The sequence below is a fragment of the Carcharhinus amblyrhynchos genome, chromosome 10 (assembly GCF_965287045.1).
Source record: "Carcharhinus amblyrhynchos chromosome 10, sCarAmb.v2.hapA, whole genome shotgun sequence".
Classification (NCBI taxonomy): Eukaryota; Metazoa; Chordata; class Chondrichthyes; order Carcharhiniformes; family Carcharhinidae; genus Carcharhinus; species Carcharhinus amblyrhynchos.
This window is the reverse complement of record NC_137333.1, coordinates 65,557,612-65,584,515: the sequence shown is the minus strand read 5'-3', so window position 1 is coordinate 65,584,515 and position 26,904 is coordinate 65,557,612. Positions and strand designations below refer to the sequence as shown.

Genomic DNA, 26,904 nt, shown 5'->3' with positions numbered 1-26,904 from the left:
TGTATTATGTGGAATGTTTTCCAAATTGTCCAGCTGGATAAATGAATGCAGTATTTATTAGCACTTCATGTTCTTATTTGAACACTTCCCAAACTGCATGAATCATATTGTTATTTAAGTTTTGTTTATTAGGCTTATTCCAACAGGAATGTTTTCTAGCTGTCCTCTAATTAAACCCTTCACGAGTACACGAATTCAAAATTTACTTCAAATTTTATATTAAATAAATCAGTATAATTTAAAAATGTACATTTCAAACCAAAATACAATCACAATGTACAGATTTAAAATGAAAGATTCGGAAGTGTCACAGAGGACAATGGACATTTCTGTGCTACTGTACTTCATTATCCTTTACATTATGAAGAGATTTGTCAAACTGCAGAAAATCTAATGAGTGCTGCAGTGACATGATTTCAAGACGTCAGTGTCTGTAAGTGATCTTTTTGTAATTGTGACTTAATTTACAAGATTAATGAAATCATCCCAAATAGTTGTATGATAATTTAGCTTCAACTGCAATATTACAATCAGTAAGAAGGGACAATTTAATATTTAGGGAACAGAGATGATTTAGAATTGAACCATCATTGCATACATGGTTAAGATCATGATGTGGAGATGCTGATGTTGAACTGGGGTGGGCACAGTAAGAAGTCTCACAACATCAGATTAAAGTCCAACAGGTTTATTTGGAATCACGAGCTTTCAGAGCACTGCTCCTTCATCAGGTGAGTCGACACATAGTTAAGATCAACACACAAGCCTATAGCACTTCTCTAATATCCACGTGTTCTTTCATGATGAAATATAGCTCCTATCAGTAAGATTTTGTGACTGAGCTTCTCCTTAAGCTTCTTTAAGACATGAAAACAGAATAGGTTGTATGAGTGTAGATGCTATTCTTTCCCAGAGAATCTTAACATTCCAACCGTTTGCATGCAGATATTCATGTGCTGTTTGACACTTTTTCTGACACTGTCCCCTCAGGCCTTGCAAGCTGAATGAATTTGACATTGTTTCTGATCATAACTTAAGATGGGCTGAATGGCCTTCCTCACTTTAATATCCTATGATATTATGAAATAGAATTGACCATATATCAAAGTAATTCTGTAAGTGGTAGCCAGTATGGCATTGGAACGAGCAGATCCTACTTTTCCAATCAATTATGAGAAACTGCTATCCTCAGTGGATATTGGAGACTCCAGAATATCATGGAAGGCTGTACAATGCTGTGCTATCAGAGGGGAAGTATTGTTTGGAGACAGACTACTTCATCAGCCCAATTCTCAGATTTGTATTTCTCATAGGCTATTCTCCTCACTAGGAGCACAGAATCAATCCATTACTGTTATGTTCTTCTCTTTGACACAAACGTAGCAATCATAGTCCAGGATTGGTGAAACAATAACGTAGGTTCATTACTCAAAGTTAAGGCTATATTCAGATACAGTTCACTCAGAGGCTAAGTGTGTTACATCTGATCTTTGCTGCTGCTGCTGCTTGCAGACATCCATGGGACTAATACTTCATATCCTTTTGATGTGGCTGTGTCTCTTAGAAGTATGTACACATTATATCACAGCACCCTTTTCCTCTAATTAAGGGTTTGTCCTCAAAAAAAATCAAACTATTTACATGACAGCCAAAGAAAATAACATTGAGATTGAATGTACTTTAATACAGAGCAGTACATTTACAAATCTCTGAACGAGACTTATCCAGCCAGACTTAGTTATAGTGATATTTGATGGAAGTTGCTGTGTGTTTAGGGTTAATTTGTTTACATTGCATCTTAAACTATGTCCGAGTTGCAATAGGGTGCTTCTGGTTGTGATATTATTCTGATTTGGCATCTGTTATGTCGTACTATGAGGTCATTTGGTGTTTATATTTGATATGATTTTGGTTCTAGGCTTATGCTGACTAGTTCTGCCAGATTCCATGTGCTATCAGTTGGGTGTTGTACTTGAACCTTCTGACTGAAGTTCAGATTGGATCATTCATTACTCGCATGCTGGTCATGGTCATCTTTCAACATCCCCTTTTTGATTCATACATCATGTATGCTGGGAATATTGATAAATAATGACTGGGAAGTGTTGTCTATTTTTGTCTATCAATTTCACAATTGTTTTGCAGAAGTTTGCGAGTTTGGAAAATGTGTATCTATTCAGTTATAACAGTGTCATTCAATCTGTTGGCCGACGATCTTTATTGCAGAGTTAGGTGATCTTCTCCCAGTATTACCATCTGCTTTCCAATGGTGCTGCTTGTGGTCCATAAACATGTATTTGTCTTGATGATACTATGGATGGTACCCAAAGATACACCCTTGCATGCAGGTAAGCCTGCGATTACTGGACCTGCAATGTCCAAAATATAAGATATCTGGAGTGACCAGAGTGAGCCTTTGTCGTGACGCTTGAGTGTAATGCATCCCAGGGTCATACATTTGAGTGTGTGAAGTAGAAGGGTGCTTGCATTTGCACAGGTAACAGGTATTGTACATAGATTCTGTTGACCTTGTATCTGTGGCCACATAAACTGGAGGGTGGAAAGACTTATGTTGGTACCAGTGTGCCAATATATTCTTTGATGTTCACTGTACTGGATGTTTGCTCACTTTATGTGAGGATGCTCCAATCATGCTTATCATCTGATCATTCAGTATGGCTGGACATTTGGTGGATCGTGTCTTTATGCTATTTGGTACACACTCTTGTTTGATTAGAATGCTGAAATTGTTTGGCTTCCTTCTGGCTTTAAACCATTTGTATTGGCCTTTGCTTCCTGCATTGTCACGTCCCAAGTCCTCTAGCGGTGCATGCCTTGCATACAGCATTTTCTTAATGCGTATCTGAAACTAAACCTCCTGCATAGCTTATTAGGCTTGCTTACATTGACTAGCATAGTGGATGAATTAGTCAAACCATTAGTATGGCTTGTTATTTGCATCCATTTTGTAATTATGCTTCCATAGTGCAACCTGTGGGTTAGTCCAAGATGTCTTTCCAGAAAGTATCTATCCCAATGGGAACAATCATATGCTTTATCTTTCTGTCAGCTAATGCTGTTGCTGTGGCATCACAATCATGCCTTATTCATTTACTTATGAATAGATCAATAATCTCTGCTGATTGCTGCCTGAAAAGCCATGAATTCCAGACCATGAATTCTTAAGCTGAGCTTCACTCTTAACTGATCTTGAGTGTTCACCATATTTTATCTGGATTGTAAGATCCTAAGGTTATCAGACTGACCTGTTATGTTCAGTCCATGGAGGCTTTCATTGCAGTTTTAATTTTAATATCTTGTTTATCTAGTCTGGAAATAATGAGGTCCAGAAAATGCAGTTTGATGCATTGTTAGAATAAACTCCAATAGAGGATCTGTAGCTTTCCAATTGAGTATTATAAATTTTGTGATCAGCTTTTAGCTTTCTGTGTGATTTTTCAATGCTTTCTGGGGCAGCACGGTGGCACAGTGGTTAGCACTGCTGCCTCACAGCGCCAGGGACCCAGGTTCAATCCCAGCCTTGGGTCACTGTCTGTGAGGAGTCTGCACATTCTCCCTGTGTCTGTGTAGGTTTCCTCCTGGTGCTCTGGTTTCCTCCCACAGTCCAAAGATGTGTGGGTTAGGTGCATTGGCCATGCTAAATTAATCCTAGTGTTAGGGGGTTTAGAGAGTAAATATGTGAGGTTACAGGAATAGGGCCTGGGTGAGATTGTGGTCGGTGCACACTCAATGGGCCAAATGGCCTCCTTCTGAACTGCAGGGATTCTGTGATTCTTTTGACAGCTATGCAAGTTTCCACCAGCTGTTTTAGAGTTAACTTAGCTCTGAGTTGCAAAATCTCATAGTGGCCACTGTCTTAGCTGGACATAAGTTACTGCTTGACTGCAATGGTGGCGTTGTTGAGCAGCCTCTGATTTTTCCCAGGTTCTGCTCTGCGCTCTGCCCGCATATTAGTGATTTAAGCATGAAAATCGCTGCAGCCTTCAAAATTGAAAACATTTAATGAAAAAAAAGCTTTTTTTCACCGGCTTCTTCTGACTGTTGCTGGATGGATTCTTCTTTTCAGCCCAATCTACAGCGTTTTAACTTCAACAATAATAAACTCACCTGTCCATGAGTCCTGTTTACAGTCAGACCTTTCACACTGCTCTATTTAAGTTCTGTCCATGTTTAAACTTCACAGCAGATAGACTTTTACTATTTAAGCACTCGCAGGTTTGAACAATCCAATGCCTGCTGGCTAGAGTAATATGCAATCTCAGACAGAAGATGCAGTGTATATATAATCCCTACTAAGCTACAGAAGCCTTACACGGGGGGAGTCTTAACAGTTGTTTCACTTTCTCATCAGTTCTTTTCTTCTGCTAGATGTGAAGGAGTTGAGCCTTGTATTCTGCTCAGCTTAATCTTCGCAAACCATGCTGCCATCATGTTATGCTCTTCTATTAAACATACCAATCATACATAAGGATTGGTGAAACAATAATGTGGATTCTTTATTTGAAGATAAGACTACGTACAGGTACAATTAACTCAGAAACCAAGTATAGTATACCTGATCTCAGCGAATGCTGCTTACAGACTGATTACAAGTCATGAGTCTAATGCATTATATTCTACTGATGTGGTACTGATTGACAATAGTTAAAAAAAAAGGTTCTTAAATGTGCATGCACATCAGACAATGTATCTGAATCACCAGAAATCCTTTGATGAAATGCTGTTTCCAAGGCTGCTACACAATCTTAAGGCTGGATGTTCAGGTTAAAAGCTGAGAGAGGGAGGAAACCAATATTAGTCATTGAAGTGATGTCAGGCATTGTACTGTTTTGAATGGGTGCCCAAGAATTGATGCAGTAGTCTTTACCATTTTCAATCTAGACTTACCAAATTTCTAAAACACAATGCCACAATGGGTGGCACGGTGGTTAGCACTGCTGCCTCACAGCTCCAGGGACCTGGATTCAATTCCCGGCTTGGGTCACGGTCTATGCGGAGTCTGCGCGTTCTCCCCGTGTCTGCTTGGATTTCCTCCGGGTGCTCCGGTTTTCTCACACAGACCAAAGATGCGCAGGTTAGGTCCGTTGGTCATGCTAAATTGCCCCTTGGTGCCCTGGGATGCATAAGTTAGAGGGGTTAACAAGTTAAAGATGTGGGTTTACAGGGATGGGGCTCAGGTGGGATTGTTGTTGGTGCAGACTCGATGGACCAAATGGCCCTCCTTCTGTTCTGAAGGGATTCTATGAATGCACATTGATCAAGTTGAGTCAAGTAAATGGGAGAATTAGAAAAGAGCTTAATTCGTCCAGTCAGGTGAATGGCCTTATGTAGGCAGGAAACATGTGCTGCCATCACACCTGGGCAGGACCTTCCCCCTGAATTGACTATTCAGGCAGCCCAAGCCTGAGAGCTATTAGCCCAATCAGATGGCTGATAACTCAGCAGTGCTGCCAGGAACAATGGCCGCTGCTCAGGCAGGCCAGATACTGCAGCCTCCAGATGAATATAAATCTTAAAATTGAAGAGCTGAATGTTGAAGGGTAAACATCTCCAGGGGTATTGTTGGGGTTGTGGGGGCTCTTCTTTCATGCCCCCATAACCCTCTTTAAAACCCTTCCCCGGGGATATCGCTGGAGACTTCCTCCATGTAGCGGGGGAGGTCTCATTACATCGAGGCAGGATATTAATCCACAAAATGCCAGCAACATAGTGAAACCACCCCTAATAGGGCCTTTATGTGTCTCTATTAGCAGTCCATCTCTTTGGGATGAGCCAGTCCAATTCTGATCGCACCATCTGTAAAATTCCCCAACAACAGGACAAGGTCAGGAAGTTAATCTGACACAGCTCATCATGATTCTAACACTGCTCCCCACCCTTTATGGTGACACAGTGTTCAGAACTGCTGCCTTACAATGCCAGGGACCTGGTTCGATTCCCAGCTTGGGTTACTCCTTGTGGGAGGTTGCACATTCTTCCTGTGTCGGTGTGGTTTTCCTCCGGGTGCTCTGGTTTTCTCCCACAGTCCAAAGATGAGCGGGTTCAGTTGATTGGCTGTGCTAAATTGCCCAAAGTGTCCTAGGATGGGTAGGTTAGTGGGATTGGCAGGATAAATGTGTGGAGTTGTGGGGAAAAGGCATGGGGTGGGATTGTTGTTGCTGCAGTCTCGATGGGCTGAATGGCCTGTTTCTGTACTGTAGGATTTCTATGATTAATGGTTGTCAGAATTCAGCCCAATATTTGTAACTGAAATGAAAAAAAATCTAGTGCTTTCCACAACCACATCCTAAAGTGCTTTACAGCCAATGGGGTACTTTTGAAGCATAAAGTCATAGTTGTAATGTAGGAAATGTGGCAGTCAATTTGTACACACCAAGAACAGCAATGTGATAATGACCAGATCATTTGTTCTTTTCAGCCGTGTTCACTGAGGGATAAATACTTGGCAGAACATTGGGGATTTTCTTCATAACAGATCCTTGGGATCTGTTACATCCACCTGACAGAGAGCCAATGTGTGACTGCAACAAAGATTCCAAGTCTGAATGACAGCTGTGGGTTCTTCAAAGGAAATAAGTGGTCCACAAAAGTAGTAGCAAAACCACTTAACCCCTTTGAAGGACCACAGCTGTTATTCAGGCTTAGCATTTTTGCAAATGTTGCGGTTAGGAGCAGTGGGGGCACTTGAGATGAATTGAAGCATGAAGAGCAAGATAAATAAACACAGCTGACTGAAGGCTGAGTAGCAAACCATTAAGTTATCAAAGTCTATTTCAAAGCATTGCACTATAAAATTCAATGAGATGAAAGATTGTCAATGGAATAGAAAGAGTTTCAAAGCATTTTGGAAGGCTTAGAGATTTCAAATGAAAGCTGAGTGAGTAGTTTGCACCTCCCCCCCCACCAGCAATCTCATGTCAGCCCTTTCCTTCATCCTATTTAATCGGGGCAAGTTTTACTGCCACCAGGAGACTGACGTGGGGCCTCTCCCACCATGAAGTTGTCCCAGCTGCCATGATGCCCCATGTGACCAGCTGGATCACTTTCTGTTCAACGTTTCAGGTCCATGGCTTCTCATCTGAACTAGTCTATATTGGCAATAAGTAGTTTATGTCTGAGACTATCATATTAAAACTAGTTTGGATGTACTTTGCATTTACTTCTAGTCAGTAAGGCAGAAGGAAAATGTTCAATTTCTTAAAGTTATGCTGAGAAGGGCCACAAAATAAATGATTATTAGAGGACTGAATTCTGAAGAAAGCTTAGAAAATCTTAGGACTCCTCATTTTTGTTTGAAAATTATTTTATGGAAGTATACAAAATAATACACGGAATAGAAATGTTAATCGTAAGCATAATTTCACATTAAACCATTTCTTCAGGGCAAAAGGAAAATTACAGAGGCTGGAAGAGGGCAACTTCAGGACTGATAAGAAGCACTTTGTCAAACAATGCTTAAAAATATTTTCCATATTGGTGGCAAAAGTTCTCAAGCCATTTAAAAGATTATTAGATGCTCCCACAGGTAATACGTGGAAAGATGAGACAGAATAAAAGATGGGTAAGTGTGCTCACCTGAAGAGTGAGCACCAACATTGACTAGTCAGGCTCGATAAACATGTGTTAGTTGAGAATTTTTCCTTATTTGTAATTATCTTTATGATCTTTGAGTGCAAAGGTCAAGTTTCCTGTAACAATGTCAGGGCAATGAAATCTATTTTCTGAAGGTACACATGGTTTCATTTCAGGTGCTGAGATTTATTCCTGAACCAGGTCAGCCACGCAGGAGGGGCAGAAACAAGAACATGGCCCTGGTCGATATCCAGTTGGAGCATCACGAACGCTGTGACTGCATTTGCAGTTCCAGGCCACCACGATAAATTAAGAAGCGGATTGCTGATAGAGGCTGTTAAGGACCTTATTTTTTAAAAACAGGATTGCATTTTGTGTACAGATGATTGCTGACACCAGAGTTAATGTTTTCCAACATTACAGAAAGTAATTAACTGCTGCGCTTGAGTATATTCTTTAACTAGCATTGTGGCAGCCCAACTTTCATAATAATGCCTTGCTAATTGTAGTCAGAATATTATAAAACTTGAGTTTTATTAATTTGACTAGCTTTAACGCAGAGACAATCTTCAACTTTGTTTCCGAATGTTCAGGATATCATCTCAATCAGTTTACTGGATTTAAGTCTGAGAACATATCACTTGTAAAACATTGTTTAATGACCAGAGTAATTGTTGAATGTTGAAGAAGGAAGTTAATCCACAGTCATGGCTTTTCTATTATCAGAAGCACCTTGAAAGTTTCACATGTAACAACAATTTCAGATTAATTATGAAACTGATTTGTGCAAAGGGCTTATGTGAGACTATTTGAGGTTAAATTGTTTCTCAGGCAATGCTTGTTAATGCTTTGATTTCTTTCAACTACTTTTATTACTGAACATGTAAATGATATTTAAATGCTTTTTTTCCAGTCCATTGCAAGTCTACTGAAATATAATGCAAGTTTTTAAATATTGTTGGCCAAGGAATTTATTTGTCTGTTAACAATTTTTATTTTATTTTTTAATACATAGCACAACGTGTGATTGTTAACCTCCACAATCTTTCTCCTAAAAGGCAAAACCTTTTTTTAAAATGAAGAATGGTTTAACTAGTACTAGCAATCTACTTTGGGTTCGATTAAGCCTGATTGTACAACTTACTTGACCTGATCTTACAGATCTTTTAAATATGAGGGACATCCTTCAGAAGAAAAGTGAATGGCTCTTTGCTGAATGAAATAGACTCAAAAATGCCGAGTAACTGCATGAAAAATTGGTTGAAGCAAAGTGTTTTAAATTGAAGTCATTCAGCTTCATTCTGTTGTAGGCGAATATACTCAGTCTACAAATTTCACCTCTCATTTATAATTATACCAATCTTCAAATAATCGACATCCAAATCAATGCGATTGTCCATTAAAGACACTAGGCCTGTTATTACCTCACCTGTTCAATTCAGACCTTAACCTGAGCATGGGAACAATTATTTCAGCTACTTTCTAAGTATATGGCCTGCACTTACATCCATTTTAATGGATATGGTGTACAATAGGGAGCAATTTATGCCATTTTGTGCTCACATCAAAAGTCACTTGCTCATCGTTAATACCAATTACCTGTGAATCATGCTTTCTGGAGTAACTAAGCAAAGAGGGAAAAAAAAAGATAGTACATTTTTGGCAGTGACTATTAAAGTCTTCAATGGACTAGCATGTTTGAAAATCCTGTAAAATTCAAAGATTCCGGAACAACACCAATATGAAAAGCTTTCAAACCAATTGAACTTTCACTGTTCCATTTAAAATTACGCAAGGTAATTTCATTATCTTTGAGGATTAATGGTGAAGAATTTTGAACAATGTAAATACAAATTAATTCATGAATGGAATGGATTTCACATGAGGAGGTTCACATGCCACATTTAATCGTGCTGCCTGCTTAGGATCAAGTATCTACGAAGCTCTCCGCACCTTATAAATTAATGTAATATTATCTTTCAAATTCATATTCCAAAGCACCTTTTTTGAGACTTTTCAGTCATCCATCACATTTACAAGTTACCAAATAAGCAACAGAAAGTGATTTTCTTAAGAAAGCACTTATTTTATCTTAAAATTAGACATTTTTAGTTTTCTATATGTTGTATAATAATACGCTGGGCTACATTATTAGTACACATTCAGTACTGCAAGGCTTGACGGCCTTCAGAACAATTCTGCAGGGTCCTGGGATACTGATTTTGTTCTTGTGTAATAAGAACACAATTTCCTAAAGTGCAATTTTTGCATTTTAGCACAACTTATTTTTAAATATATATATAGCATTTCAAACAGCTTCTTTTTTTTGTATGTATTATTATTATTAGAATTATGTGTTCTTTGTTTTGATGGAATGTAAAGATTGCTTGAGAAAGGGAATTGTAGAGGATTATTTTTTGTTATAAAATAAACTAAAATTTTCAACTCTATTTGCTACGTTATTTCCTGGCCAATTCACAAGTGTCCAGCACGAGCAGGGGGCTTGCCTGGATGGTTGCATCAAGATAAAGAGAAAGCTTGCAAATATCATGTGTTTCTAAAAGGGACCTTGTTTCGTGTTGCTGAGCTACAGTGCAAGATATACAGGGATATGGACTACTTTGTGACCACACAGAATTTTCCCATCCTGCCTGCCAAGGGGAATCATAGTGGGTGGGGTTGTGGGGGAGGGGCGGGACCATGCAAAGGTCCATTGACCTCGGGCAGGATTTTCCAATTTTGGGGCGAGCACGGCTGGAAAACCCCATAAAGAATACGCTTATCATGAAAAGAGACTGGTACCTGAAGGCATCTAACCTTCCTGAGAGAAAATAAACTGGATTTCGGCCCACTGAGAGGAAAATATGGAGTGGCATGCACAGTACTTGCCAAATGAAGCATACAGCAGGAGCATAGAAAGTTGATCCATCAGTCTCATTAAGATAATACTCGCAATCTCCATGTGTCAGCCGTGGATTCAACTAGCTATAACGACAACCGGAATCAAGGAAATGGCAGAGGTTAGTGATAGCCCTCAGTGCCTCTTGTTTTAATTTGAAGTTGGTTGGAACACTCCTCCTCCTGAGTCCACATTCAGATAAGTAAAAATCTTTAAACTTATCTTTCAGTTAGCAGCCTTCAGAACTGCTTATTTGACTACCGTGTACGTGAGAAAATTGACCACAGCATGCAGAGTGCATGTGGCAGTCAGTCACCAATGGAACTTAAGATAGGACTTAAGACAGGCTCCACACCAACTGTGGAGCACCCTAACAAATATGGCAGCAGTGAATTTCCGCTATGAGCAAACACTCGATACTAGGTTCCGCAATGTGTGTTAAGAAATTATAGAATCCCTACAGTGTAGAAGGACTCCATTTGGCCCATCGAGACTGCACCAACAACAACCTCACTCAGGCCCTACCCCGTAACTCCACATATTTACCCTGTTAGTCTCCCTGACACTAAGCGGCCAATGCACCTAATCTGCACATCTGTGGGAGGAAACCGGAGCATCCGAAGGAAATCCACACAGACCCAGAGAGAATATCTGTGTGAAATTTGCACAATCAACTAAGGCCAGAATTGAAGCCGGGTCCCTGGTGCTGTGCCACCATGCCACCCTACAACCCAAAACTAGATGAATGATTTTAATGGATGGGTGATAGATGAGAAAATCAGGTTGCTAGTGTTGGAATTTTGGATAAATCAGGGTTTATTATGATGGCTAGGGTAACCATAATGGGAAAGTGACAGAATCTTTTCAGATAAGGCACACACAGCTGAAATAATCATTTTCCATGGGAGAGCACAGAGGCAATTACTGCTGCCTCACAGTGCCAGGGACCTGGGTTCAATTCCAGTCTCAGGTTACTGTCTGCGTGGAGTTTGCACATTCTTCTGTGTGGGTTTCATCCGGGTGCTCCGATTTCCTCCCACAGTCCAAGGATGTGTGGGTAAGGTTGATTGGCCATGCTAAATTGCCCCTAGTGTCACAGTGATTGGCTGGGTAAGTATGTGGGGCTATGGGAATAGGGCCTGGGTGGGATTGTGTTCGGTGCAGACTCAATAGACCAAATAGCCTCCTTCTGCACTGTAGGATTCTATGATTCCATTCCCCTGCTGATTTTCTCAATCTTTCTCTTTGCCTATCAGCATTCCAGCCTGTTGTTAGGGAGTTTGCAGATTAGATTCTATCAGTAACTGAAGTAGTAACGAAGAATGGGGAAATCATTAGTGTATAGATTCTTTCAAATGGACAATAGATCTTAATATTTTCTATGCAGAGTCCCAAAACATTCAAGAAAAAGAGCGACCATTGTCCTTTCCATTTCCAGTAATTGTGAATATAACCTTCCTTGAACCTGTTAAACTGCATCGGTTAAAGTTTCCTTTGTGGCAGCAGCGGATGAAGAATAGATACTTTATTTCATTCCAGTTCTCATTAGTGAAAGCATTTTTAAAACCACACTGTCTTAATGAACTTCACTCCATTATCAGTCTCATTAGTTATGAAGACATATTTTTCATAATAATACCATGATCATCTCAAAATAGCTCAAAAGACAAAGGTTGGATTTTAATCTCTTCTAATTAGTTTGGATAATATAACTTTTCATTTGTTGGTAGTGGAATGATCAATCATGCTGAACACTGCTATTTCACATGAGGTCACGATCAGGCCATGCTAATACTTCATGTGTAACTTTATTTAGGTGGCCTATACTCTGATCGGAGGTTTAACATTTGAAGAGGGGCCAATGTATTGCAGCAGTACTTAAAGGCATGAAGCAGCTTAAAGGTGTTACCACAGCCTAAAATCTTTCTGGGTCCATTTTCTGGCCTGGACTGTAAGTGCAGAGTTTATACATTCTCCCTGTGTCGGCGTGTTTCCTCCAGGTACTTCATTTCCTCCCATGCTCCAAAGATGTGCAGGTTAGGTGGATTGGCCAATCTAAGTTGCCCCTTTGTGTCATGGGGATTAGCAGGGTAAATCCATGGGTTTATTGGGAGAGAGTCTGGGTGGGACTGTTATTGGTGCAGGCTCGATGGGCCGAATGGTCTTATTCCACACTGTAGGGGATCTATTATTCTAGTTGATGATCCCTTTGAATAATGTTGGTGGGTGGGGTGGACCCTCATTCTGCCGAGTACATGTTGGGTCGTGCACAGCTAAGAGACAGTATTAGCTGGACTGCAGAGAGTTAACATTGCAGCATTGGCATCAAAGGTTGACATCACATCTACCTACTCTGCATACATCCAGCATATATGCATTTCATCAGCTGCGGCTCGCAATGGAAGTAGCTAATGTGCCACAAGAGTCATTCTGGGCCCAAAAACACAATCTGGAGTCTGAATATTCAGGCATCAAGCAAATAAGATTTGTATTCACATAATTGGAATTACTCGAAAAGCCACAGCTTAAAATCATGCTCAGCATCACAATTTTTCAAGTACTCTCATGTGAGGGAACTATCACAGAAAATAAGTGTTCCAAAAGTGTTAGGAAGGTAATACTGGGACAGACTTTCCCAAATCGCCATCCAGGTTCAACTCTGTAGAACAGTAACAAAACAGACCACCAGAAATAAGCAAAAAAAACCTCCCTAAGAACCTATTAAGTCCTAAAGGGGACTTAATGCAGATTAATATCCCTTTAAACTGCATTTCTGCACCATGTTTGCCAGCTATTAATGCAGTGACTTGGCTTCCTTGTTGAGAATAAATCTCAGCAGATCGGGCAGTTTCGTGCACAAATTTAGCTAATAGTGCCTTATTCAAATGCAGGAACCTCATTTTAATAGTGAAATCAATGCTGCATTCTGTAATTGTCCCCAAAGAAATTTAAAAACCGATTTAGCAGTGGCAACATTGTACATGCAAATCAGGCAGGACACTACTAAACCTGTCATTGTTGGAAGAATTAGAACTTGTTAAATGTACGGCTTGTCTGCCATGCCCAACTGAGAATTCTGCATGTAAACTGAAAAGAATATGCTCAACATGGAGATGACATTTTACAGTCTACTTCAAAAGCTTTATTTAAAATCATAATTAACTTATTAAAGGTGATTCAGGTTGATTTCAATGGTTGTAGCATGAATACCTCCACATTATCTGAATATGGCAATTGCTCTTAGCTTTTTATAATGCTATGTGGTTGATCTGTGGGGCCAACCATTGGCTGCACCCACCATGCACCAGGTCAATATAGAACTCACCACTGCCCTTGCCACACCATAAGCATAGATTGACATTCCAGCAAGTTATATTAAATATACAGCAGTGTGAATGAGGGCTGACTAGTTCAAATAATGGTGTGGCCCATCTATCCCAGAAAATTCTGACTCTTTGTAATAATGGTCAGAATATCCAGTGATTGGAACAGTCCCTGCAAGAAATGCCAGAGAAAATACTGCAGATGCTGGAAATCTGAAAGAAGGAAATGTTGAAATACTCAGCAGATCAAGCAACCTCTTTGGTGAGAAAAACACAGCTAATGTTTCAGGTATGTAACCTAAGAATTGCATATTTAACTCATTAAGAACATATTTTCAAAACCTTGGGCAGAATTTTCTGCTCCAGAAACTAAATGCAGAATTAACAATGAGTTTCCTGCTGGTTGGGATCTTCTGCTTAAAACCTCATTAATTATGCATATTTGAGCTGCTCACTGAATCAAATAGTGAATCGGGCACTGAGTATTCTTTCTGTCAGCCATCACTTCATGGGGTCAACACTCCTGGCGGCCATATCTGAACACCACCTGAACTCACACATTACTCTCTGCAACTCAGCTGTGTGGATAGAAGTTCCAGGAACAAGGAGAGTGCAGCGAGGTTTAGCCACAGCTCCCTGGAGATTTTAATTAGAGGGGACTACAAGAATTGGCAGGTTCTTTTTCTCAGGGATGGATCCAGGAGGTCCACCAACTCACCTCACCAGTCTGGGAGGTGGTTGTGAAGGAGATCAGCCAGAATAAGTCACCTTCAACTCACTTCAAACTTACACTTTCATCATGGCATTACCTACTCCAATTGTCAGACTGCTCAGGAATCTCACACAATATTCATGGAGGATTCACAATTGACAGACTAATCTTCATCTATCATCCTACACAGTCTTCATCCCTTACTGGGGAGGGCTCAGCACACTTAATAGACGTACATGCTTCCCAATCTGCTCCATCGCTTCTCTTCACACTCCATCCATTTGTCTTCATGCAGGCCAAGCTCACCCACAACAGGAGGGAGAGGTCCCAGACTCGAGGAGGGATGGCCAACAACCTGGAACTCTCCAAATTTGGGGAGGATGCCACTGAGTTAGTAGGGCGGACATGGATCACTCCTGTGGTGAAGGTGAGATTAACATCTCCCATCAAACCAATATGGATAAGCCCTCCATGAGTTGATCACATCCTGACATCCACAGTGAGTGAAATGCAATGCTGTATTCAGCCAATTGACTAAGTAAATCTATCTTCTCTCTCTGATAGGCTACAGCAGGTCCAGACAGAAGCTGCCATTCCTACATTCCTGCCTGTTTGGGTCCACTTACCTGCTTCACTCACAGTCACACCCTCCTGTCCTTGACCATTGACCAAATCAGAAGATTCCATCCTAGGAGGTGTGACTGCCTCCTGGTACAAAGCATTCAGATAACTTTCCCGTTCTCTAATGTCTCACACTGTCTGCAGTTCAGCAACCAACTTAATGACTCTGAGCAAAATTCCTTGAGTCTCTATCACTTAATACAGATGTGTTTGCCCTCAGATATATTTGCCCGAGTTCACACTACTATCCAGCAACTTCTACATGCTGCAGCCTTGATATTGCACCTGGCCTGCCAACTTTAATCTGTTTTAATTAATGACTTAATTATACCATTGGCTTATTTATGTCCCTTTTTAATATTTTTTTATTAGATTTACCAACAATTTGTATACCATCTAAAACCTTAGGACTGGAGCAGACTTTAACTACTCATCAGATCCTCACCAAACAACTTGCTGCTTTCCTTTGTAGAGCATGAACCAATTCCTTACAGGGTGAGAAAAGTAGAGGAGGCAAAAAAAAACCAAACACCTCCTCACCATTCATTTCTCCTAACCCCCCAACTTGCCAAACTCCCAGATGTGTACTCAGTTCCTCAGCTGCAATCCTTTCACAAGGATTTTGCCCAAGTCTAAGTAGGAGGTAGAAAATGGTACCTCAAAACTTCATATAGATTTGATACAATGGCACAGTGGTTAGCACTGCTGTCTCACACACCAGAGGCCTAGGTTTGAATCCTGGCTTGGGTCACTGTCTGTATAGAGTTTGCACATTCTCACAGCACCTGCATGGATTTCCTTCGGATGTACTGATTTCTTCCCGCAGTCCAAAGATGTGCGGGTTAGGTGGATTGGCCATGCTAAATTGCCCCTTAATGTCAGGGGGTCTAGCTAGGGTAAATGCATGAGATTATGTCGATAAGGTCTGGATGGGATTATGATTGGTGCAGACTCACTGGGCCGAACGGCCTCCTTCTGCACTGTAAGGATTTTATGATTCTACACACTCAAGTAGAAGGTGCTTTAATAAATACTAGCTGCAAACTATGTAGACCTTCACTGAAGATTTTGAAGACTGCATATTGTATCGTACTACTGCTGCCAGCAAACCTGATTTCCTGTGTAGTCTGCTAGCTAAAAATCTCATCCTTTATAGATCCTTCATACACCTGTTACCTGTCTATCTGGTTTGAAATGACAGCAAATCATTCCTTACAGACTTTCTATAAAAAGATAACATTATTACTTAATGCATTTGTATAACCACACTACCATCATTGAAAAGGTTCCAGCAGGTGCACTAATGATTTAACCCATTAAATGCACAAGTGTATCGGATACCTGTAACTACTCATTAAAGTAAAATGAATATAATATAACTGATAACAAGAACTTGTCTGATTGGGGTGGGAAATAGAAGTTCTAACTCTAAATGGAAGATTCAGGCTATTGTGTTTACCTTCCAATTTATGCTTCGATCCAAAGAGAATCTAGTTAAGCCAAGCTGTATAAAACTGTTTCAAGGTGTCAGACTAAATCAGGATCAAAGGAAAAGAGAGCAGGGACTGGAGCAGCTTTTTGAACTTGCACAATGATAAGTGCCCATCAGCACATTGGGTGTTTATTGTGGAGATTCAGAGAGAAATGGTTGTGATCTACGCTTTCCTGAAGGTGACGACTCAAGTCTAAAATAAAACTACTAACATCCCATTGATCAAGAAAAGAGGTAGAAATGCTGAATATCTGCAAAGGAGAGCTGGAGGTGAACAGTGTTGATATTACAAAGGAAAATGGTAAATGTATGCATTTATTTTTGTGTTACTTTCCATCCTCTGGATTAGTGTTTTCTTTTAGTTCATTTGAGGGACCTGGGTGTTGCTGGGAAGCAATTATTGCCTATCCTTAATTGCCCTTGAACTGAGTGGCCTGTATTTCAGAGGGTAGTAGAGAGTCAACCACATTGTTGTAGCTCTAAAGTTACATGTAAACCAGACCAGGTAAGGATAGCAAATAGGAACATTGGAGCATAGGAAGTCGAAGCAGAAGTCAGCGAGTTCACCCAGTGGAGCCTGCTCTGCCATTCAATCAAATCACAGTTGATCTCTCCCTGATCTCGCATCCAACTTCCTGCCTGTTCCCCACATCCCTCTTTCCCTTTTTTATTGGCAATATGTTTATCTTCCTCTTGAAACCATTCAACAATTCCAACTCCACTGCGCTACGGGGCAACAAGTTCCACAAATTCACCACCTTCTCCGAGACATATTTCCTCCTCATCTCAGTTTTAAATCTACTACCTCGCAACCTATAACTGTGACCTCTTGTTCTAGATTTCCCCATAAGAGGGAACATGTGATCTACATTTACTTTATTAATCCCTTTTAAAATTTTATATATCTCAATCAGGTCCCCTCTCATCTTTCTAAACTCCAGCGAGTACAAGCTCAAACTGTTTAATCTTTCCTCAAACATCAACCGCTTCATCCCCAGAATCAATCTGGTGAACTTCCTCAGAACTGTCTCCAATACCACCACATCCTTCCTCAAATAAGTAGACCAAAACAGGATTCCAGATGTGGGGTGGGATTCTCCCAAAAAAATTCTAAGTGTTGAAGTCACATAAAAACTGGAGTAAATCCCATTGGCTTTCTCAGCGTGATTTTCAAAATGAATCTCCCACACTCTCTGCATCACAGAGAGCTGTAGAATGAATCTCATTAAAAATCAGTGAGCAGGGCCAATTCGTGCTGAAGAGGCCGGCTGCATAGCACCAAGTGGGCCACTGACATGTGCCAATCTGTCATAGCGAAGATTAGCGCATACGCAGTAGCCCGCACTGCTGGCCTCCCGATCACTGACCAGCTTGATCGCTGGCCAGCCCCGCAACCCCACGTTGCTGGTCATGCAACCCCTAACTTCCCAGCACCACCTGACCATTGGCACTGCCAAGTTGGCAATACCTAAAGGCAACCCCCCTTGCCCCCAACCTCCTGGGGCGCCTCCCTGGGATTTGTTGCAAACCCCATTGGTTTATTCACGACTCCTCAGATACTGAAGCTATCCATGTTCAAATGCAACAAAATCTGGACAATATTCAAGCTTGGGCTGACAAGTGGCACTACACAAATGCCAGACAATGACCATCACCAATAAGAGACACTCTAACCACTGCCCCTCGCCATTCAATGTAGTTACCATCACCAAATCCCCCACCGTCAACATCCTTGGGGTTACCATGGACCAGAAATTCAACTGGACTCACCACAAAAATACAGTGGCTACAATTGAGTAGCATGGTAGCACAGTGGTTAGCACTGCTGCCTCATGGTGCTAGGAACCCGGGTTCAATTCTAGCCTCGGGCCACTCTCGGTGTGGAGTTTGCACATTCTCCCTGTGTCTGCATGGGTTTCCTCCGGGTGTCTGGTTTCTTCCCACAGTCCAAAGATGTGCAGGTTAGGTTAATTGGTCATGCTAAATTGCTCCTTAGTATCAGGATAAATACAAGAGGTTATGGGAATAGGGCCAGGGAGGGATTATTGTCCCTGCAGACACGATGGCCGAATGACCTTTCTCTGCACTGTAGTAATTCTATGATTCTATGAAGAGCAGGTCAGAGACTAGGAATACTGTAACTCTCCTCCTGACTCTCCAAAGCCTATCCACCATCTACAAGGCAAAAGCCAGGAGTGTGGTGGACTACTCTCCAGTTGCCTGGATGGGTGCAGCTCCAACAACACTCAGGAAGTTTGACACCATCCAGAACAAAGCAGCCACTTGATTGGCACCACATCTACAAACATTCAATCTTTCCATCATCTACGCTCGGTAGCACTGCAGCAATTCACCAAAGATCCTGAGACAGCACCTTCTAAACACACAACCATTTCCATCTAGAAGCACAAGGGCAGCAGATAAATGGGAGCACCACCACCTGCAAGTTTCCCTCCAAGTCACTCACTGCCCTGATTTGGAAATATATTGCCATTCCTTCGCAGTTGCTGGGTCAAAATCCTGGAATTCCCTCCCTAATGACATTGTGGGTCAACCCACAGCATTGGACTGCAGTGATTCAAGAAGCAGCTCAACATCACCTTCTCAAGGACAACTAGGGATGGGTATTAAAAGCTGGCCAACCAGCGACATCCATGTCCCACGAATGAATAAAAAAAAATCAAAAAGGTCAGCCAATCCTCAACCCAATCTAGTACTCTATCCCCAGTGCTCTGTGATCTCTCCTTCTGGATCAACCTTTAATGCAGCATTTTGTCAAACGCCTTCTTGAAGTCTAGATATACATTATCCGCAGGCTCCCTTTTTCTCTCAGTGCCAGATTTAGGCAAAAGCTAAACAAGCTACAACTTAGAGCCTCACAATCTGCAGGGGCCTCACAAAATTTCAGAAGGTTTACAATGAAGAGAACATTTAAGAGCAGATACTTGATGCTGCTGAAGAACTTTCTGCAAGAGACAAATTTTGAGCGAAATCCTTCATTCTATAATTGATGTCCTTGAAGCAAACTTGAGTAGAAGAGCAACAGTCTACAATTATGCTGCAAACAAATGTTCATTTTTAGTTGATTTAGAACTTCAAAGGCACAGCTGTGTGAAGCAGTGGAAACTTTGATGAAAGAGTATCCAAACAATGTTGATATTAACCTTTCAGGAGAACTGAAGCACTTCCAATGCTTATGTCAAGCAAAATTATCCAGGAAAAGAACAAATTTGCCACAAAAATATGTATCAAATTATCTTCCAAGACAAGATTCATTTAGTTTTCCCTAATGTGGAAGCAATATTACAACTATTCTTATGTCTGATGGTAACAAATTGTTCAGGAGAAAGATCATTTTCACAGCTAAAGAGAATCAAAAATGAACTGAGAGCAACCATGTCTCAAGACAAACTATCTGCACTTAGCATCATGTGCATAGGAAGTGATAAACTGCATAGCATATCATCTGAGGACATAATTCATGATTTTGCTTTTGAGAAATCAAAAAAGAAAATGTTCTAAGTTATATCTGATATCAGTTTTCTGATTTTGCAAATGATTTCATTATTACTTATATTAATAAAAGTGATCTTGATTACTTATTTTGTCAGCATTTTGTATATATATTAATGTATCTTAAAATTATTTTAAAAATTACATTGAAGCATTGTTTCCAGGGTATACTATATTATAATCTATGAGAGAGATCAAGCCAGCCAAATGATAAATATGTAATCAGTAAATGCATTCATTTGAAAATAGTTTGTATTTTTCACTTTAAATACCTTGCGATTAAATAATTAAAAGGCATAATTATGTTTTCAATTTTTTTGTGGCGATCCAAGGTCCTGTTTTGGTACGTACCTTGTGAGACCTTTTGGTGTAACTTCTTAACAAGGGACCTCCAAACTTTATATAGCTCAGGGCCTCACCAAGTCTAAATCCGGCACTGTCTCTCATTCAATCTGAATCTCTAGATTTCTTTCCCTAAAGGACATTAGTGAACCTGATGGAGTTTTCCAACACTCGACAATGGCTTCATGATCATCAGTAGATTCTTAATTCCAAATTTTTTTTTATTGAATTCAAATTCCACCACCTCACCATGGTGGGATTAGAACCCAGGTCCCTGGAACATTACCTGAGCTACCTGGGTTGATAGCCTGATGATAATACCACAAGCCATTGCCTCTTCGTCATGTGTAAGATAAATGAGGTAGATTACAGAGCACCAACAGGCCCAAAATATTACAGAATCCCTTCCACTTGAACTCAAGGGGACAAAGAATTGAGGTAATGCTAAGAAATCATTGTCTTTATTTACAATAACATTTCTTCAGCCCATGAATTATCCATTTCACAATTTTTGTACTCTGGGGCACTCATGTATGGAAATATCAGTGCAAATATATTGAGCACAACATGCACTTTAATATTTTATTTGGTGTTTCATGCTTTGGAAGGAAAAAGACACAAAACAGGTGTCAGCCAGGACACGGCTCAGCATCAAAAATCACGTCTCACTTCAAATACTTGAGCTCAAAATCATAGAATAGAATCCCTCTGGTGCAGAAGGAGGTCAATTGGCCCATCAAGCCTGCACTGACCAAAATCCCACGCAGGCTCTATTCCCATAACCCCATCTACTTAACCTGCTAGTCCCCTAAACACTAAGGGGCAATTTACATGGCCAATCAACTTAACCTGCACATCTTTGGAACTTGGAAGGAAACTGGAGCACCCAGAAGAAACCCACACAGACATGGGGAGAATATGCAAACTCCACACAGGCAGTGACTCAAGGCCAGAATTGAACCCAGGTTCGTGGTGATGTGAAACAGTAGTGCTAACCATTGTGCCACTGTGCTACCATGCCACCACAGGTAACATTAAAACACAGTGCTGGGTAAGTATTAAAGTTTTAAAGGTACTGTCTTAAACTATCTACCCTCTCAGCAGGAAACAAGGGAGCCCATGACATTACTTCATTCAATAGCTGGGGAGTTCAGCTAGTTTTGAGCCAATGCTTCTCCCTCAGCTGATATCACTACAACAGATCATTATAAATCCATTGTTATTTTTGGAACTTTGCTGTGTGCACATTGGCTACCACATTCCTTATGCTTTGAACATATTTAATTGCCTGTAAAGAGATTTGGGATATTTTGAGATTGTGAAAGTCTTGAGTTTTCCATTGTTAGCCCTTGGGTCGTTCCAACATAAATCTATCGCTCAGTAACTTCGGTTACCTGGTACCCATATTTGTTTAAAGTTTATTTATTAGTGTCACCAGTAGGCTTGCATTAACAGTGCAATGAAGTTGCTGTTAAAATCCCCCTATCACCATACTCCAGTGCCTGTTGGGACACACTGAGGGAGAATTTAGCACGGCCAACATATCTTTTGGACTGCAGGAGGAAACCAGAGCACCTGGAGGAAACCCACACAGACAGAGGAAGAACAGAGACCGGGGATCCAACCCAGATCCCTGGCAGTGTGAGGCAGCATTGCTAACCTGGAATAATATCACAAATGTGAACGTTATTCTAAGTTAGTTACATTCTGTGTACCCAGCCCAGGCTCCGATCCAGAACAAGCAACACAACAAGCTGACTGAAAATAGTAAAAGTGTAGAAATAATGATGGGTTATTGACAGTTATAGCTGTGTCCCAATGTGCATGAATCCATACAGTTATTTCAGATGGGATTCTCTGCTCTGGACTAGTTGATCTGAGCACATGGAAAGGACACTCACCTAGTTGAAAGAATTCTTCTAATAATCTGTTTGCCAGCAAATAGATTGCTGCAGTAAAAATGCAACGGCTATTACCATATTAATAACAGATGTGGAAAAGTGAAATAAGGGCAAGAAAGCAGTGAAACGTGTTGATTTAAGACAGTAATCACTTCACTAATGTTAGGTTTATGTTGCCACCTTTAATGACTTTTTATCACCTTCAGACATTCAAACAGCAAATGTTTTATGAAGAAAGAATTCTACCATGAGTGCTTAAAATTATAAAATTAATTGGGCTTTTAACCAAGCTTTGTGGAGTGAATATGATTCACTTGCCCCCTGAAGTGAAATGCTGAGAAGATAACTTTTGGGTTCTAGGACATTAAAAGAAATCCAACCATAAGTGAAAATGCTGGAAAATCTCAGCAGGTCTGGCAGCATCTGTAAGGAGAGAAAAGAGCTGACATTTCAAGTCCAGATGACCTTTTGTCAAAGCTAAAAGGCATAGAAAGTGGGAGACATTTATATTTCAGGGGGAGGGAATGAAAAACGAGTCATAGCCACAGAAACCAAGGGAAAAGACTGCTAATGGCAGTTCATAGAGAGAATAAAGGGTGCGAATGGCCTTTTATTCACCATTCAAGGTCCAAAACATTCATTCCAGGTTAAGCAGCATTTCACTTGAACCTCTTTCAATTTGGTGTATTGCATTCACTGTTCCCAATGTATTCTCCTTAATCTCCTCTGCATTGGAGAGACCAAGCGTAGACTGGGTGATCGCTTTGATGAGCACCTTCAGCCTGTGTGTAATCTAACCTTCCAGTTGCTTGCCATTTTAACACACGACCCTGCTCCCATGCCAATGTCTGTCCTTGGCCTGCTGCAATGTTCCATTGAAGCTCAATGCAAACTGGAGGAACAGCATCTCACCTCCAGCTAGGCACATTACAGCCTTCAGGTCTCAACTTCGAATTCAACAATTTCAGATGATTTGCTCTATCTCACCTCGACCCCTTTGATTTCATTCTTTTTTTTTTACTGTTCACTCCCTTTTATTTCTTTATTGTCTTTCTTCATTTTTATTCCTCCCTCCACTCTGCCCCTCTGCTTCATCCCCCTTCCCTTATCCTTTTTCCCCATTTCCCCTTTTCTACATTCTACTCCCCCACCCACCGCCCAACATCTCCATCTCTCACAGCTTACAGATGAGGTAAATGTCATCTACCTCATTTCCTCTGGATGCCTTTTGGCCATTCATGCCCTTGATTCTCTCTATAGACAGCTATGAGGAGTCTTTTCCCTTGGTTTCTATGACTATGACTCATCTTTCATTCCCTCCCCCTCCCCCTGCAGTACAAATATCTCCCACTTTCTGTGCTTTTTAACTTTGGCAAAGGGTCATTTGGACTCAAAATGTCAGCTCTTTTCTCTCCTTACAAATGCTGCCAGACTTGCTGAGATTTTCTAACGCTTTCTCTTTTGGTTTCAGATTCTAGCATCCGCGGTAATTTATTTTTATCCAGTGTTTAACTTATTGCCACTTCTCTTCTAGGAATGCTTACCCTGAAGAAGTATTGCTCTTCTCTCTGACAGGATTTCCATATGTCTCTCTGCCCCTATCCACCTTTGCTGCTTTCCATTTCTTTATTAGTGTTGGACAAAGTATTTACCAAGACTCACTTCCATAGCCACATTTCCTTCCTCAGTGATTGTCTTCATTTCCAATTTACCCCACATGGATTTCAACTCAAATTCCATTCCTCATGTAATCTCCAGGATATACAATATTCTTCAAACTGCTGTTCTCACCGCATCCTGAAAGCCACACTCAGTTCCATGTGCCACCACATGAAGACACTCGACATCTCTCTCCAGCAATGTTGTCTCACTCTCTCTCAAAGTTGTCCCTGTCTCCAGTTTCATTTCATCCTCCGCATCATTTGACGTCTTAACAAAAAATTTTTTCTGTTTCTTGCAGATGTAAAGGAATATATGGTTCAACAGCTCATCAAAACCACTGCCCATCCCTGGCCCTCCACCAGTCCCAATCACTCAACCTCCATCTCTTACAGCCCCAGCCCTTGCCTTGTCTTCACAAAATCATCTGACCTTCCCCTCTCTGAGGCTGAGCATGCTGTTTTCAGCAAAGGACTCAGCTTCGTGCCCTTATGTCTCCGCTCAATGAATTCCAGGCTCAACATGATGTTGAACTCTTCTTCTGTCGCCTTCAAGTCCGTGCCCACTTTTTTGCACGAGTCCTCTTCCCGTTCCACAGATCTTTTCACATGCCTCCAACATTCTGCCTCCAATTGGACACCCCCACCAGGACAATTACCTGCTCTCAATCTTTTCATTGGGAACTGTCATCGGGACATTAGCCATCGCAATTTTTCTGCCTCATTCACCCATTCCAACCTCTCTCCTTCTGAGCTCCCTCAAGTTCAACCCTGACATTGTCATCAAACCTGCCAACAAAGAGGGCGATGTTGTCATTTGGCGTACTGACCTCTACCTCGCAGAGCCTGAGCTCCAATCTCACTTACCTCCTCCTGCCTCCCCTGGACCATGATCAAACCACTGAACATCAAGCCATTATCTCCAACACTGTCATCTACCTCATTTCCTCTGGATGCCTTCCCCCATAGCTTTCAACCTCATAGTCGCCCAATCCCAGACAGCCCGCTTGTACCTACTTCCCAAAATCCACAAAAAGAATTATCCTGGTGGGCCCATTGTGTCAGCATGCTCCTGCCCCATTGAACTTATTTCCTCTTACCTTGACTCCATCCTCACTCCTCTGGTCCATTCCCTCTGTGCCTACATCCGGGATTCCTCTGATGCCCTGCGTCACATTGACAGCTTCCAGTTTGCAGGCCCTAACTGTCTCTTATTCACCATAGATGTGTAATCACTCTACACCTCCATTCCACACCAGGACGAGAATTCTTTGCTTCTTTCTTGGGAAGAGGCCTGAACAATTCCCATCCACCAAAACTCTCCTCCGCCTGGCTGAACTCATTTTATCTCTCAACAACTTCTTCTTTAATTCATCCCACTTTCTCCAAATCAAAAGAGTAACAACGGGTATCCGCATGGATCCTAGCTACGCTTGTCTTTTTTTGGGGTATGTGGAACATTTCTTGTTCCAGGCCTACCCAGGTTCCATCCCACAACTCCTTTACCAGTACATCGATGACTATTTTGGTGCTACTTCATGCTCTCGTCCAGACCTCAAAAAATTCATCAACCTTGCTTTCAGTTTCCACACCTCCATCGCCATCACCTGGTTCATCTCAGACACTTCCCTTCCCTTCCTTGATCTTTCTGTCTCCATTTCCAGCAATAAACTACCTACCAATATCCATTGCAAGCCCACTGACTCCCACAGCTATCTGGAATGCAGCTCTTCACACCCCATACCCTGTAAGGACTCTATCCCTTTCTCTTAGCTACTTTGCCCTCCCTCGCATTTGTTCGATGATGTCACTTTCCAAAGTGGTGCTCCTTTTTCCTCAACAATGGATTCCCATCTACAGTTGTCGAAAGGACTCTTAACACCGTGTGGTCCATTTCCCACACCATGGTCCTCACCTCCCTCCCTCTCAGAACAAGGATAGAGCTCCCTTTTCTCACATTTCAACCCACCAGCCTCCGCATGCAAAGTATAATCCTCTGCCATTTTCACCAACTCTAATGTGATGCCACCACCAAACACATCTTCCCTTCACTCCCTCTGTCAGCATTCCACAGAGACTGCTCCCTCCGGGATAAACTAGTCCAGTCCTCCACTATACACAACACCTCTCCCGTCACTCATGGCATCTTCCCATCAATTGCAGAAGGTGTAACACCTGTCCCTTTATCTCTTCCATGCTCATCATCCAAGGTCCAAAACATTCATTCCAAGTTAAGCAGTGTTTCACTTGCACCTTTTTCAATTTGGTGTATTGCATTCACTGCTACCTCACATCGCCAGGGACCTGGCTTCAATTCCGGCCTCGGGTCGCTGTCTGTGCACGTTCTTCCCGTGTCTGTATGGGTTTCCACCGGGTGGTCCAGTTTTCTCCCATTGTCCAAAGACTTGCAGGTAGGATTGATTGGCCACGCTAAATTGACCCTTACTTTCAGGGATTAGCAGGGTAAATGTGTGAGGTTACTGGAATAGGGCCTGGGTGGAATTGTGGTCAATGTAGACTTGATGGGTTGAATGGCCTCCTTCTGCACTGTAGGGATTCTATGATTCTGTAGCAGGTGACACAGAAAAATTCACCCCTACATCTTTAGCCTCACAACCACTCTGCTGTTTAACATCCAACTGATGGACCATCAAGAAGCAGATCTTCAGGCAGAACAACAGCCTCCTCTTCAAAATCTGTTTCTGCTGGAAAATCTCCTACCACCAGCCGCAGAACCAACCCAATCACTGTGTGCTGACTTCATCTTTCGCTATCCTTACCAACTCTACAACTCCATCTTTAGCCAGCTGAAATTAAACTCGTACATGAAGGAGATACTCATTGGACTCT

At 41.4% G+C, this 26,904-nt stretch overlaps 1 protein-coding gene across 2 annotated transcripts in view; it reads left to right on the top strand.

The window, feature by feature from the left end:
• The window catches only part of pdgfd (platelet derived growth factor d), a 156,136-nt gene extending 146,093 nt beyond the window's left edge, over positions 1 to 10,043 (top strand). For both annotated transcript variants that reach the window (XM_080197218.1, XM_080197217.1), the window contains exon 7: positions 7,770 to 10,043. In XM_080197218.1, the coding sequence (XP_080053344.1) occupies positions 7,770 to 7,901 (132 nt within the window). In that variant the 3' untranslated portion in view covers positions 7,902 to 10,043. The remainder of the gene's footprint in view (positions 1 to 7,769) is intronic.
• Positions 10,044 to 26,904: the final 16,861 nt, after the last annotated feature.